We start from the raw sequence: 14,980 nt of genomic DNA, 5'->3' as shown, positions 1-14,980 counted from the left end.
CCAAGTGGCAGCAAGAGAACTCCGCATCAGGATGAATAGAAATATACAGATGATGTAGCTGGAGTCACAGAGAAATTCCGTCTGACGGTCCAGTGTCCATCTGACACTGTCCAGATGACTTTTTCCAGCTTCAGAGTTTCTCCTCTAGAAGAAGCACGCTTCTCAACTCCAGAGCAACCTTGCTTGCACCACCGTGTCTCCTTGTAGGAGAAGTAGAGCTTGAGCCCTGGAGGGTGAACCCCAGGGGTCTCTCAGGATGAGTGGACCACAGCTGTGGGAGAGTGGGACAAGAAGCTCCCCCAGCAGGGCCTCCCAGGGGCCGAGGTCACGAGGCAGGCAACAGCCAGCCTTCCTGTCCCAGAACTGGCCCTGGAAGATTCCAGAGGCCCTGGCAAGTGCAGGGCACAGGATCCTTCTCCATGAAAGTCTACCTGGAGTCCCTTGCTTCCATTACTACTGTCCTTAGTCTTACTCTCTTTTTGCCTGTCAAAGGCTTAAGAAAGAAATAAGCTGCCACCTTTTTCAAATTCCCATTTTATAAAGTCTCTGTTCACCAGGGAAAAACAAGGGAGAATGGCTGTCGGCTTTATTTTGGCAGATGACTTACTTCCCTAACATTTATTTTTTTCTCAAATCACAAGCGTACAACAGATGAGTGTGGAAAAGAAGCTTCCAGGAAAGATTCTGAATGGCAAGATCCTTTATCTCAGAATTTAAAATTTACTGAAAATAATCCACCCATCAAGTGTTAATTGAATTCGGAATACACAGAAAAGGAATAGCAAATAGTTATATGGCATTTACTATCTGTCTAAACTTTACTGGTGAATTAGCTCTAAATTCTCACAAAAACCCTGTGACATAGGTGCGACTGTTTTCCCCAATGTAAAGAGAAGGAATTGAGACAGAGGCCCATTTAGCTTCCACTGGGCCACTCAACTGATAAGTGGCAGTTCTGGGGATTGGAACCCAGGCCGTCTGGCCGAGGCCTGCTAGTGACCACTGTGCTCAGCAGCCAAATGGGAGGACTTTGATCTGAGAATCACTCTCTTCTCTCTGTCTAACATTCAAGGCTGTCCTTTATGTAGCCCACCAGCAATGATAAAGATTATAATAATTATGTCCCAAATTTGTTGTTCAGTCACCAAGTTGTGTCCGACTCTTTGCGACCCCCTGGACTGCAACACACCAGGCTTTCCTGTCCTTCACTATCTCTCAGAGTTTGCTCAGACTCAGGTCCATTGAGTCGGTGATGCTATCCAACCATCTCATCCTTTGTTGCCCCCTTCTCCTCCTGCCCTCAATCTTTCCCAGTACTGAGGTCTTTTCCAGTCAGTTGGTTCTTTGCATCAGGTGGCCAAAGTATTGGAGCTTCAGCATCAGTCCTTCCAGTGAATATTCAGGGACCTAAATCACTGATTAATAATTTCACATACACCTTCTTTACATGGCTAATAAAATGGATGATACTAGGGCCATTTTACAGATGAGAAAACTGAGAGTAAAGAAGTAAAATGACTTGCTCAAGAAAAGGCAGAGACAGGGCTAGAACTCAGGTTCTCTGTTCCCTTTTATCTACCACCCTGCAGCTCACAAAACACCAGCAAAGAAGAGTTTCTGTCCTTCCAGCCTCCTGGTTGCCATGTATACGTGAGGCTCACATGTCAGGGATGTGTGTGTATGCTCAGCCACTCAGTTGTGTCCAGCTCTGGACTGTAACCCACCAGGCACTTCTGTTCATGGGATTGTCCCAGCAAGAATATTGGAGTGGATTGCCATTTCCTCCAGGGGCTCTTCCTGAACCAGGGATCGAACCCGAGTCTCCTGCATCTCTTGCATTGGCAGGCAGATTCTTTACTGTCATGGGTGACAGATTCATGCTGTCATGGATGTACCACCTGGAAATTAACAGTGTATTTAAGAGTAGGTAGCCTGATTAAGTTGTGTGTATACATGACAGTGCTCCTATTTCTCCCAGGACTGGCACAAAGAAGAGAGTCACTTAGTATGGTGTACTCAGATTGTATACATAGTTATAGCATCCCTTTGGGAACAGCAGCAGGCTTAGCTCTAAAGGCAGGCAAACTTATTTTTATTTAGCATACTTTATGAGAACTAGGTCAAAAACCAGACTTCACAGGAAATAGAATGGATTGTCTGCTATGAAGAACTTTCACCCCCTACTTCATTGAGCAACCACTGATTCCTCCACCCCCACAGGATAGGTCTCATTATTCTGGCCCTCCCATTACAGGGCTTGGGCATCTGCCCCTTGGGGCATCTTTAAAAGAGTTTCTTTGTGAGATGGTACCAGCCTGGAAGCATTAAGCAAACCAGTGGAGCTGAGCCTCAATCTCTAATGGTGGTTTCTAGGAAAGTTTTCAGTGGACTCCTGAGAAATGAAGACAAATTCCCCCAAAGACAGTTTTGAATTATAGAAATTTCATACTTGAATGGATTCCCAGGTGGTACAGTGGTAAAGAGTCCACTTGCAATGCAGGAGACGCAGGAGTCGAGGGTTCTGTCCCTGGGTCAGGAAGATCCCTTGGAAGAGGAGATGGCAACCCACTCTAGTATTCTTGCCTGGAGAATCCCACAGAGGAGCCCGGTGGGCTACAGGCCATGGGGTCGCCAAGAGTCGGACGCAGCTGAGCACAAGCACACATACTTGAACAATAAAGAGAAGCTGCAACTAGAACAGAGAATTCTAAAATACCTTAGTGAGACATCCTGAGACTTCACCATTCTGCTTTACTTTAGAAGAAAATTCCGCAGGCAAGCGTGTCTCGGAGTTGTTCCAAGGGAGCGTGGTTCTTTAGGTTTCAGAGTCTGTTGTCGGGGTAGTTCCACATCACAGAGGAGAGGGACGCCCCAGCAGCACACTGAGGGCACGAGTCCCGGGAGACACTGGCACGTTTCGGTTAGTTGAGAAAGCGCAGGAGTTGGCAGGTTGGCCTCTGACCTTCCTTCCTACATTTGGATTAGTTATTTTATTTTCCTTCAATTCTACTTTTCACCTTTGGTTGTTTTTTTTTTTTTTTAATCCAGATAGCTGCAGGGATCATTTTCTGTTTAGGAGCTAGTGTACTTTTAAACTGTCACCTTCCACAGAAGAAGTTCTTAATCTCATTTACTTCTGTTTCTCTTTCTAAAATAACTCATCACTGGCCCTAGGGATTGAAATTTTGAAACTTCCTTCTAAGTTGAAGGAATCTGAACAGGACTTCCAGTGCTCCTGTTTTTTTAGCCAGGCCTGATATGGGTGACGGTGTGATCGAAACACAAAAGACAGCCACTGTCTTGAATTTGCAAAATGGTTTAGCAATAATAGAACACACATGTGTATTTTTGTACTTATATTCTGTTTGTTACCTCTATGCTTGTGATTAAGTGAGACTTCATTAAATGGACTTTTTAAAGGCTATGAATATTGCATGTATGGATGTGAGAGTTGGACTGTGAAGAAAGCTGAGTGCTGAAGAATTGATGCTTTTGAACTGTGGTGTTGGAGAAGACTCCTGAGAGTCCCTTGGACTGCAAGGAGATCCAACCAGTCCATTCTAAAGGAGACCAGTCCTGGGTGTTCTTTGGAAGGACTGATGCTAAAGCTGAAACTCCAGTACTTTGGCCACCTCATGCGAAGAGTTGACTCATTGGAAAAGACTCTGATGCAGGGAGGGATTGGGGGCAGGAGGAGAAGGGGACGACAGAGGATGAGATGGCTGGATGGCATCACGGACTCAATGGACGTGAGTCTGAGTGATGGACAAGGAGGGCTGGCGTGTTACAATTCATGGGGTCGCAAAGAGTCGGACACAACTGAGCGACTGAACTGAACTGAATATTGCACAGTCACTTAGTACTGCTGGGAATTTTTTTTAAAAGCTGACTTAATACAAGTAAACAGCGTTGGTCCAGATACATGCTGACTCCACCAGATAATTTAGCTGCAGAGATTAAGGAAAATAGGCTCTTGCCAAGAATCACTCTTGATTCACTAGCAAAACTGTGTTGTTTTTTTTAAGCTGAGAGAGTAACTGGTTTGGGGGGTGGGGTTATTTTGTTTTGGGTGGTGTGCTTTTCCCTAATAAACTCCCTGAAGCCCATCCTATTAGCCTTTATCTTCAGGATTTGCCATGGCTCCTGCGTCATTAAGCCATTGTTCTTTATCAGCAGCTGCCCACACAGCCCTGGTCCTGTCATCCCAGAAAACCAGTTTTTCCCCCTGTGGTGGTTGGGAGAGGGAGACCTGATTTAGAAAAGGTCATGTGGAGGTTGAGCTGCATGGGATTGCCAATGTTCAACCATCTTTCACTTGCAAAAGTGGTAATTCCATAAGACTCAATCAAAGGGGTAACCACAGGCTTTTCACAGTCTGGGTCTGAAATGAAATTCCTCCCAGGCAGTGGAAGTTTAGATCAGGCCTTTGTGGTAGGACTGTATAATAGTAATTTCTGCAGGTTAGTTGTCAAAGTCTTCTTGCACACTGGGTGCTATTCAGTGTGCCAGTTTAGGAAGTATTTCATCTCTCTGATTTTCTCCTAATCAGTAAAGTGAGCCTGGGCAGGAACAGTGTCATACTCTCTTCCATGGTAAACTTAGGTGAACCTAAAGGACTGCCTGGGAGTCCTCAGGCCAACAGTTGCTCAGACCTGACTGAGGTCACAGGGTGAGTGAGAAAGAAGAGGTTAAGAACTGGGTCTTCTGCCTCCCAGTCACTGCTGCACCCTCCACTAGTAAAGTGAGGGCAAGTCCCACAAAAGGGGCCTCTTTGGTGGAGTTCCAGGGCTGTGGCACATCGCTTCTCTGTTCTAGGATGTTGCCCTCTGCGTGATAAAAGATACACAGTGGTGACTCAAATGCACGAAATGGCAATAGCAGCCTAACTGCCAGGTCTACATCCTAGCTCTGTCAGCTTCCAGCTATGTGACTTGGCAAGTTATGGCATGTGACCCCTCTGTGCCCCTGCTGGGGAGGAAGAAATTTTCTTCTACCCTTCTAAGTTCATCTGGCTGGTCTAAGAATTAAGTTGACTTAAGACAGGTTAACAGGAGAAACTCAAACAAAACTTTAATTATGTGCATACATGAGAGAGACCCAGGAAAACGGAGTAACTCCCCCAAATGGCTGAAGCCCTTCCCTTTCTAAATACCATCTCCAGTTAAAGACAGGAGGATGTTGGAGGCAGTGGTTTGGAATCTCAAGGGAAGAGGAAGGCAGTTGACATGGAACTGGAAAAACAAATGTTTGGTAAACAAATGTTTGCTGGCCTGTGCAGAGACAATGGGACACAGTGAGGAGTTTTAATAAATGAAACTGTGCAGGGTTCCTATCGCCTCACCTCGTTGATACTATATTTATCTCTGGTGACAGCTCCCTTCCTGGAACAGATCCTCTGTCTGCTTTCCCTAGGCAGTTAGAAGGGAGGTCAAAGATGCTTCCTGAGTTTGGGGTGGGGAGCTTAAAAAGAATTAGTCCAAATTATTCTTCATGCCAGTGAGACACATTTTTGGGGTGGCCACATTTGCCCCCTTTTACCCTAGCCTTGTCCTTTGTAAAATGGAGATGTACAGCCCCACTGCTGAGGTTGTGACCAGGATTGAATGAGTTAATGTGAGTTCATGGAAAGTACTCAGGACAGTGCCTGGCACACAGTAAGTGGTCAGTGATGTTTGTGCCATTTGATGACTGCTGCGACTACTGGGTATCGCTGCACTGGAAATGGAATCGCCATTAAGCTACTGCCTGGCTCTTTTAAAATGTTGATCGCTGGATTGGAATGTTAGTGTTTGGAGGCAGCTTTTAAGAACCAGAATCCCCTTTCTGTGCTGTCTTACTGTGTGGCCAGACTCTTAGCCCCTGGCCTGAAACTTTAGAGCTGGGCCATTCCTTTACGCACCCCGTCTCTACTACCACTCAGCCTTCCTTGGTTGAACGGATGACAGGGAATGGGGGTCCTGTGTAGGTTTGATCCCTTCCTTCTCTCCTTTTATCAGAAAATAAAATAGACCAGCCCTGGATGAGGGACATACTTGATAAAGCTTATGTGAGGCTCCTGGGCTTAACAGGCACATGTCTGCATTTTTCACGTGAAATGTACAAGGCAAGGCAAGTCCCGAAGAAGTAGGAAATCCATCCCGAAGTAGGAAATCCATCCCGGGACAGCAAATCTGTGCTTAGAAACATTTCAGGAGACACATATCAGTGGGAAAGGCCTGACCCAAGGCTGACTATATTATACCTGATAAATAACCCACATTTCACCTTCCTTTAAGACCAGATTGCTCTAGTAGCATTGCATTAGGGTTTGTTTTTTCTGATTAGAGTATAACTATTTAAGAAAACATGAGTGTGGTTCTGACCCTTAGAGTGTGGGCCATGCTCCCACACTGAGGGTCTTGAAGCTAATTTGTGCTCTGTGCTCCTTTGCCTACCTCCCCAAGCTGCCCCCCCAGTGCATACTGGGCAGGGCTGTGCAAAGTTCAGCTTTGCACATTCAACCCTCATCACCCTGTTTGGGGTGCCCCTGGAAAGCACCCTCCTCTTCCTCTTCCTTTCCACCCCCTTTCATCTGCAGTCGTCATCCCTGGCCCCGGGTCTGCTTTCTTATACGTTGTGTGGTGATGTCGCCACACCTGACTGTCGTATTTTGTGGATCACACATTTTGGCTCTGCTGTTGCATCAGGAGGCATGGGAGTTGCTGAAGCTTTGTCTCTTTGCACTGCACAGAGGGAGTGGTGGTTTGTAAATTTTGAATCCCTCTGTTAATTTCACACGAGAATCCAGGGCTTTTGTGTTTTGGAAAAATTGATATTTAGTGTGAGCTTGTGGTCTGGGAAAAAGGTTAGCCTCTCACAGAAGTACTTTATGCGAAAGAGTTTTACATATGTGCAGTGTTCACAGCATCACCAGGTATCTTAAGCCATCTGGTAAACAGGCTGGGACTATGATAAGAGACCAGATTACCCGCAAGAAATTCGGTCTACCGCAGATATGCTCAGAATGTTTCTACCCAAGTTCTAGAGACACAAATATGGCATTTTTTTCTCTGTGAACTTACAGAGAAGTTAGTGATCCTGGTGCACTTTACTCTCACAGATCTGTCTGGGTGTTGGACAGTAGGGTTTATAAAAGTGGAGGGACAGGAGAAAATCAGAAATGAGGGGCTTCTCATAAGTGAACTTGACCCCTTAATTTTTTAATGTTATGAAGTTTTTATTTTAGGGGTTGAGTTCAACTCAACTGACGTCCGAAATATTAGGCTGCAGCCCTCAGCCAGCCACTCATTAGAGGCGTGGCCTCTCATGTCATAACTGCACCGTGCTTCAGCTTTTCCAGTTATAAAATGATCATAGTCATCATTCTGACATCTTCCTGGGCTGACTTGAAAAAGTGGAAAAGAATGTCTGAGAAACTTGTCCTGAGCACCTTCAGCAAAAGTTCACTTGCTGTGTCAGTGATCCCATCTCATGCTCAGGGCTCCTGACCCTGAGCTGTGAGGGGGCTGTGCTGTCCACACTTGCGCTGGGGAGGCTGGGCAGGCCCCCCTCTCGTGCATTCCCAGCATGTTTACATGCTGAGTAATCCCACCAGTTCCACTGAATGGAAGAATTGAGTTTTCCCCGAGGATTTTCAAGCCTTCTGCCTACACAGACACTGAAGTTAGCCATTTACAATACAGGAAAAGGAGAGACACTCCACAGTTTCTGGCTTAAAACATACACAATTCCTAACAGAGATCCTCCTGGGTTTCCTGGGGTGGAAGTAACAGAGCGTGTCCCTCTGGTGCTCTGGAGTTACACAGTGTCAAAGCTAAGAGCCTCTCCAGCCCCTGGCAAGTGTCTCCATTTACACATGATGAAACTGAGGCCCAGTTCCTTGGGGAAGCCCTTGTCCAGGGTCCAGGCAGGTTATTGGCCTGAACCCAGGTCTGCTGACCCTCAGGCTGTGGTTTTCCTGCCACTTCACTCTGTTTCCAAGGTCAACACCAGGGCAGCTGACTTAGAAGCATGGCAGAGGGATTGGGATGAGAAGGAAGAACTGGTATCAGGGAGGTGATGGACAATGAAGACAACTTGGAGATGCTTGGCCAGGGCCCTGCTCCCACCTGCCCTTTTGTCTACTCTTAGGACACCAAAGCACCTGGAGGATTTGGGATGTTGCCCATAGGAGCTTGCCACACCCTGATCCTGGAGCCATAGCATGGTCCCTGGGGCACCAGTGAAAACAGGCGCTTGTATCTCTGCTGGCACATTGGGGAATGGGCACAGGCTGGACAGGGCTCAGGATACTCCAGCCCAGTACATCAGTACCCCTGAAGGAAGCATGGGATTCCCTGGGAGGAGAAGCCCAGGACGCTTGTCTGAAGTGCAGCATAGAGGAGAGACAGGTGGGGCTGAGGGACTTTGCCATCACACTGACTCCAAAGATGTCAGTAGCCAGGAGAGGCCAAGGAGCTATGAGATGAGAGCAATCTGCAATGAACAGGCTCTGATCCCAACTTTGATCCCTTTCTTCCAGATTTATGTGCTCCCAGCTGCCCAATGAGGTCCTGAAGAGCATCAGCATAATCGACAGCCCCGGCATCCTGTCTGGAGAGAAACAGCGCATCAGCCGAGGTCAGTGCCTTCCCCGCCCATCCAAGTCCCCCCACCCCACCCCCGCCCCCAGGGCTGGCTGAGTCTCTCTGTGATGTCAACAGAGGATTTTTGCCCCTGTTTAATTCCTTTAAATATTGTCGTCTGCTGTTAGTACCTACCTCACATAAATCTTCAGACTTTAAGAGGGGGCCTGTCACTTGCTGACCACTCACTTGGACATATGACAAGAAATAAAGGTGGCCAACCAGTCACCACAAGGGAGAGAGCCCTCCCTGCTGCTCTTCTTCCCCAGGATACTGGCACATATTCTACCCCAGTTGCCCCTGCAGCAGCCTTCCATTGAAGGAGGTTTTATTGGTATTAGTATGTATTTGGTGCCAGATGCTGTAATGCACACTGGGGATGTGGAAAAAACAGATGCAGTTTCTGGCCTGGAGAATCTTGTCTTCTAACGAGGAAGATGGATATTATTTATTTTATCACAGAAATAAATAGAAAACAAGAGCTGGGATCATCATTCTATGATGGGAACTGTCTGTCAGGGTGTAAGGGGGATATCTGGCCTTGGGTTGTTGGGAAAGGCTCTCCAGAGGAGGTGACATTGGAGCTGGAACCCAGAGGATGAATTGAAATTACCTAAGGGAAGCTCTGGGCTTCCCAGGCGGTGCTAGTGGTAAACCTGCCTGCCAGTGCAGGAGACATAAGAGACATGGGTTCGATCTGTGGGTTGGAAAGATCCCCTGGAGGAGGGCATGGCAACCTACTCCAGTATTCTTGCCTGGAGAATCCTGTGGACAGAGGAGCCTGGTGCACTACAGTCCATAGGGTCACACAGAGTCAGACACAACTAAAGTGACTTGGCATGTACATTGATGGGAAAGGAGAGACGATGAGGTGTTCAAAGGAAATCTGTGAAAGACAGAAAACGCTTGTAAAGAATAGTGACATCTGGGCTTCTTCAACCTTCACAGTGCAAGGCTAAGCAATACTATTTCCAGACCCATGCACTGTGGTTCAACCGATGGGCCTGTGATTTCCCCCACCCCCCTGGTGAAGGGGCTATCAGGAGCAGATCAGAAGACCATTTACCTACAGAGAGGAAATTCCTGACAGGGAGGGCACTAGAAGAGACTCCTGTGGTCCCAGAGGCAGGTCCAGTTCCCCTTGCCCTGGCCTCTGAAACTAAGGGCAGTTCCCGGAGGCTTTGCTGGGAGGGAGAAGCCACAGTAGGTTAGTTCCCGCTGTCACTCCTCACTGGTAACTCTTCACAGCCCCCTGAACAGACTCACAGCATTGTGGCCAGACAGTGCACTCCCACAGCGTTCCTGGAGCAGAAGCACAGTACACCAGCCCTGGGACACACCCGGGAGCCAGAAAGCAAGGGTCCTGTGACAGGGGCCAAGAAAGAGCTTCCCATGTCTGTCAGCCCTCCCTTCTCATGGCGTTTGAGAAATGCTGATCTTGCAGTCTCTGACTGCCTTGCTGAGCCTTCATCCATGTGTTCAGGGACTTGGTGGGCCATTAGGCTTCCCCAAGGCCTCCAAGAACATTGCACTTACAGAAAAGGCCACAAATAATCATTATTAATGTTTTTTTTCCAGCTCCTTAGAGACTTTTTTCTGTGCATGTACAAACATACAGTTTTAACAGAAATGCGATTACCATGCACATTTCCTACAACTTGACTTTTTAAAAAAATATTTATTTGCCTGCATCATACCTTATTTGCATCATGTGGGACTTGTCATTGCAAGGTGTGGGCTCCTCTCTAGTTGTAGAGCATGGGCTCCACAGCATGTGGGCTCTGGTGCTCTTGCTTAGTTGCCCCACAGCCTGTGGGATCTTAGTTTCCCTGCCAGGGATCAAACCTACGTCCCTGCATTGGAAAGCGGATTCTTAATCACTGGACCATCAGGGACATCCCATACATTGGAAAGCGGATTCTTAATCACTGGACCATCAGGGACATCCCATACATCTTGATTTTTGGTTGTTGGTCCTAAATTTTAGGACCTCTGGATTTTAGCGTCAGCCTCATCCATTCTTTGTTATTGATAGGCCTCTGACCAATGTTAATTGTCCATATTCTTCAGGGTTTCTCCCTGGCTTAGTGATTCTAAGTGTCTTTCAACCTGTAGCTCCTTTAGAAAAGTTAGCATGTGATACACCCAGGATGCCTTGAAGACAGTTCTTTTCAGCACTTGATAATAACTGATAATAACTGACTCATATCCTAGTCTGACTTACTGTGACAAGCCCTTACTCACATCCTATGCCCAGAAATAGCACATATGGTTCCAGCCAGTCAGCCAGTCCCTGCCACCCTGACAAACAGCAGCTGGTACCATACCATGCTGTGGCATCGTTGCTGGTTGGGGTCACCTAGTTGACAGTTTCAGTTTCAACATGTTTACCCCAAAGAATGTGTGCTGTTTTAAAGCTGCTTCAGCTTTAATTATTGCAAATAGTGCTGCATTCTCGCACATGTTCCTATCTGCTGCTGTCGTCCCGCCAGCTCGTAAATCATAACCCCACCTTTGCCAGTCCTCGATGTCAACATTGGATGAGCATCAGAGACAAACTGTGACCCCGCAGAACATTTGAAACATCCACCATTGACCTTACTAATGGGACTTTGCCTCCCTGACGGATGTTTCATCTATGAAAGAGAAAGGGGTGGCTGTCGCGCCTCCTCCCTGTCCCTTGGTGTGGTTGATGGATTAACCTTTGGCAGGCAGAGTCTCATCAAGCAGGTCCCTCTTACACATGTATATCCTCAAAGGGTATATTCATAACAGCAGTATGAGAACAGCCACCAGAGGTTGAACCCTTGCTGTGTGTCTGCACGGTGTTCTTCAGTGAGGATTTGCTAAGCTAAACCTGCATACGGTCATGCACAGACAGGAGCCCAGCCCAGGGAACCACTCACCCTCACTTCTCTGGGGATGCTCAGCCTAACAGAGTATGTAAGAATTCCTTTCCCAGTGGCTGGGCAGGTGGGCGACCAGGCTTGACAGCTGGGGAGTGAACAAAGCAAAAGCTATTAAGGCACCACTTTTGGAGAACAGGCTGGGGGTGTGCATGCTTCAAGCAGTGGCTGCAGGCTGACACTGCTGTGTGGACCCCATCCACCCTCTAGCCTGCAGGCTGTGCAGCCCCAGATGGGCACATGCTGGGCAGCCCATGCAGCTGCAGGAGGTGATGAGCATGGGGAGAAGGCAGAGCACCCCCACGAAGACCTACTGACTACATCACACTCAGAATTCTCCCATCAGCATGGAATGAGGCAGATGGTGGGTGGGGCAGTGGAACATAGTGTTGCTTTGCTGGTGGTCAAGCAGGGAAGGAGTGACCTAAGCTAGGGAGCTGACCTCATCATCATTGATGGTCCTCGGGTGCCCCCAGGGCATTGCCCAGGTACCCAGAGTTCTGGGAACCAGATGGCTGAGTGGGAGTATATTTCCAGGAAGGAGTCCTGAACCTGGGGTTTAGTCATATGCCTCCCCTCCTCTGTGGCTCCCTTCTTCCTTGTTCATTCTTCTCTCTTGTGCCATCATAAACCTACATCCTTTCTACTCTGTCGAGTAGAGAGAGCAAGTGTGATTCCCAGGAGGACATGGCATTTTATTCCCATTGCTCTTCTCTTGGCCAGAGTCAGAGGTGACCAGGAAAACAGTTGACACTGCTGCATGATGATTCATATTTTGGGGTGTTTGGTTTGAGGCAAAACATGGCAAACTCACTGTTATGCTAGAAGTGATCTTTACCAATTGGAATGTGTCCTAGCACAGCATTCTCATCAGCAGAATATTAACATGGACCCCAGAAGTCAGGTCCTGCTGTATGACCCAGAGTAAAACAAGAATGTAAGATCTGTGTTGGGGGAAATAAATATCTAGATCTCTGCCTTGGTAGCTCTATAAATAAAACCCATTAGAGTCATTGATTTGGGAGCAATTTTTAACATATTACTTACAATTGTGATGTTTCTCAGCTTGATTATAGTTAACAGAAAATCTTAAGGAAAAAAAGGGGTGACCTTAGATACTAACTTGTAGCTTTCTTGGCTGACATAGAGAATTCTCATCAAGCAGGAATTAAAATACTCTGCAATCAATGTGATACACTATATTAACAAATTGAAAGATTAAAAACCATATGATCATCTCAATGCTACTGCTGCTAAGTCACTTAAGTCATGTCCAACTCTGTGTGACCCCAGAGACAGCAGCCCACCAGGCTCCTCTGTCCCTGGGATTCTCCAGGCAAGAACACTGGAGTGGGTTGCCATTTCCTTCTCCAATGCATGAAAGTGAAGTCACTCAGTTGTGTCTGACTCCTAGCGACCCCATGGACTGCAGCCTACCAGGCTCCTCCATCCATAGGATTTTCCAGGCAAGAGTACTGGGGTGGGTTGCCATTGCTTTCTCCAGTCATCTCAATAGATGCAGAAAAAGCCTTTGACAAAATTCAGCACCCATTTGTGATTAAAACTCTTCAAAAAATTGGCATAGAAGGAACCTACCTCAACATAGTAAAGGCCATATATGATGAGCCTATAGCAAACATTATTGTCAATGGTGAAGAACTGAAAGCATTCCCCCTAAGATCAGGAACAAGACAAGGGTGTCCACTTTCAGCACTATTATTCAACATAGTTCTTAAAGTCCTAGATACAGCAATCAGAGAAGAAAAAGAAATAAAAGGAATCCAGATCGGAAAAGAAGTAAAACTCTCACTGGAGATGACATGATACTGTACGTAGAAAACCCTAAAGACAGTATGAGAAAATTACTAGAGCTAATCAGTGAATTTGGCAAAGTTGTAGGATACAAAAGCAATACACAGAAATCACTTGCATTTCTATATACTAACAATGAAAAATCAGGAAGAGAAATTAAGGAATCAATCCCATTCACCATTGCAACAAAAAGAATTAAATATCTAGGAATAAACTTACCTAAGTAGACAAAAGAACTGTACACAGAAAATTGTAAGACACTAATGGAAGAAATCAAAGATGACATAAGCAGATGGAGAGATATTCCATGTTCCTGGGTAGGAAGAATCAATATTGTGAAAATGACTATACTACCAAATGCAATCTACAGATTCACTGCAATCCCTATCAAATTACCAACAGCATTTTTCACAAAACTAGAACAAAAAAATTCACAATTCATATGGAAACACAAAAGACCCCAAATAGCCAAAGCAGTCCTGAGAAAGAAGAATGGAGATGAAGGAATCAACCTTCCTGACTTCAGATTATACTACAAAGCTACAGTCATCAAGACAGTGTGGTACTGGCACAAAAACAGAAATATAGACCAATGGAACAAGATAAAAAGCCCAGAAATAAACCCATGCACCTATGGGTATCTTATTTTTTACAAAGGAGGCAAGAATACACAATGGGGCAAAGACAGCCTCTTCAATAAATGGTGCTGGGAAAACTGGACAGCTACATGTAAAAGAATGAAATTAGAACACTTCCTGACACCATACACAAAGATAAACTCAAAATGGATTAAAGACCTAAATGTAAGACCAGAAACTATAAAACTCTTAGAGAAAAACTCTATGATATAAATCAAAGCAAGATCCTCTATGACCCACCTCCTAGAGTAATGGAAATAAAAACAAAAGTAAACAAGTGAGACCTGATTAAACTTAAAAGCTTTTGTACAGCAAAGGAAACTATAAGCAAGGTGAAATGACAGCTCTCAGAATGGGAGAAAATAATAGCAAATGAAACAACTGACAAAGGATTAATTTCCAAAATATACAAGCAGCTCACACAACTCAATACCAGAAAAACAACCCAATCAAAAAGTGGGGAAAAGACCTAAACAGACATTTCTCCAAAGAAGACATACAGATGGCTAACAAACACATGAAAAGATGCTCAACATCACTCATTATCAGAGAAATGCAAATCAAAACCACAGGAGATATCACCTCACACTGGTCAGAATGGCCCTCATCAAAAACTCTACAAATAATAAATGCTGGAGAGGGTGTGGAGAAAAGGGAATGTTCTTGCACTCTTGGTAGGAATGTAAATTGATACAACCACGGTAGACGGTATGGAGATTCCTTAAAAAACTAGGAATTAAACCGCCATATTATCCAGCAATCCCACTCCTAGGTATATACCCTGAGGAAAGCAAAATTGAAAAAGACACATGTATCCCATTGTTCATTTCAGTACTATTTACAATAGCTAGAACATGGAAGCAACCTAGATGTCCATCAACAGATGAATGGATAAAGAAGTTGTGGTACATATATACAATGGACTATTAATCAGTCATAAAAAGGAACGCATTTGAGTCAGTTCTGATGAGATGGATGAACCTAGAGCCTATCATACAGA

General features: G+C 45.8%; 1 protein-coding gene across 1 annotated transcript in view; it reads left to right on the top strand.

Moving 5' to 3' along the window:
- Positions 1–14,980, top strand: part of EHD4 (EH domain containing 4) — an 86,104-nt gene that overhangs the window by 24,261 nt on the left and 46,863 nt on the right. Inside the window, exon 3 of the mRNA XM_004010473.5 lies at positions 8,522–8,619. Coding sequence (XP_004010522.2) covers positions 8,522–8,619 — 98 coding nt within the window. The remainder of the gene's footprint in view (positions 1–8,521; positions 8,620–14,980) is intronic.

The sequence above is a fragment of the Ovis aries genome, chromosome 7, assembly GCF_016772045.2.
Source record: "Ovis aries strain OAR_USU_Benz2616 breed Rambouillet chromosome 7, ARS-UI_Ramb_v3.0, whole genome shotgun sequence".
Taxonomy (NCBI): Eukaryota; Metazoa; Chordata; class Mammalia; order Artiodactyla; family Bovidae; genus Ovis; species Ovis aries.
The sequence above is the reverse complement of the archived record's forward strand: the minus strand, read 5'-3'. Positions and strand labels throughout refer to the sequence as shown.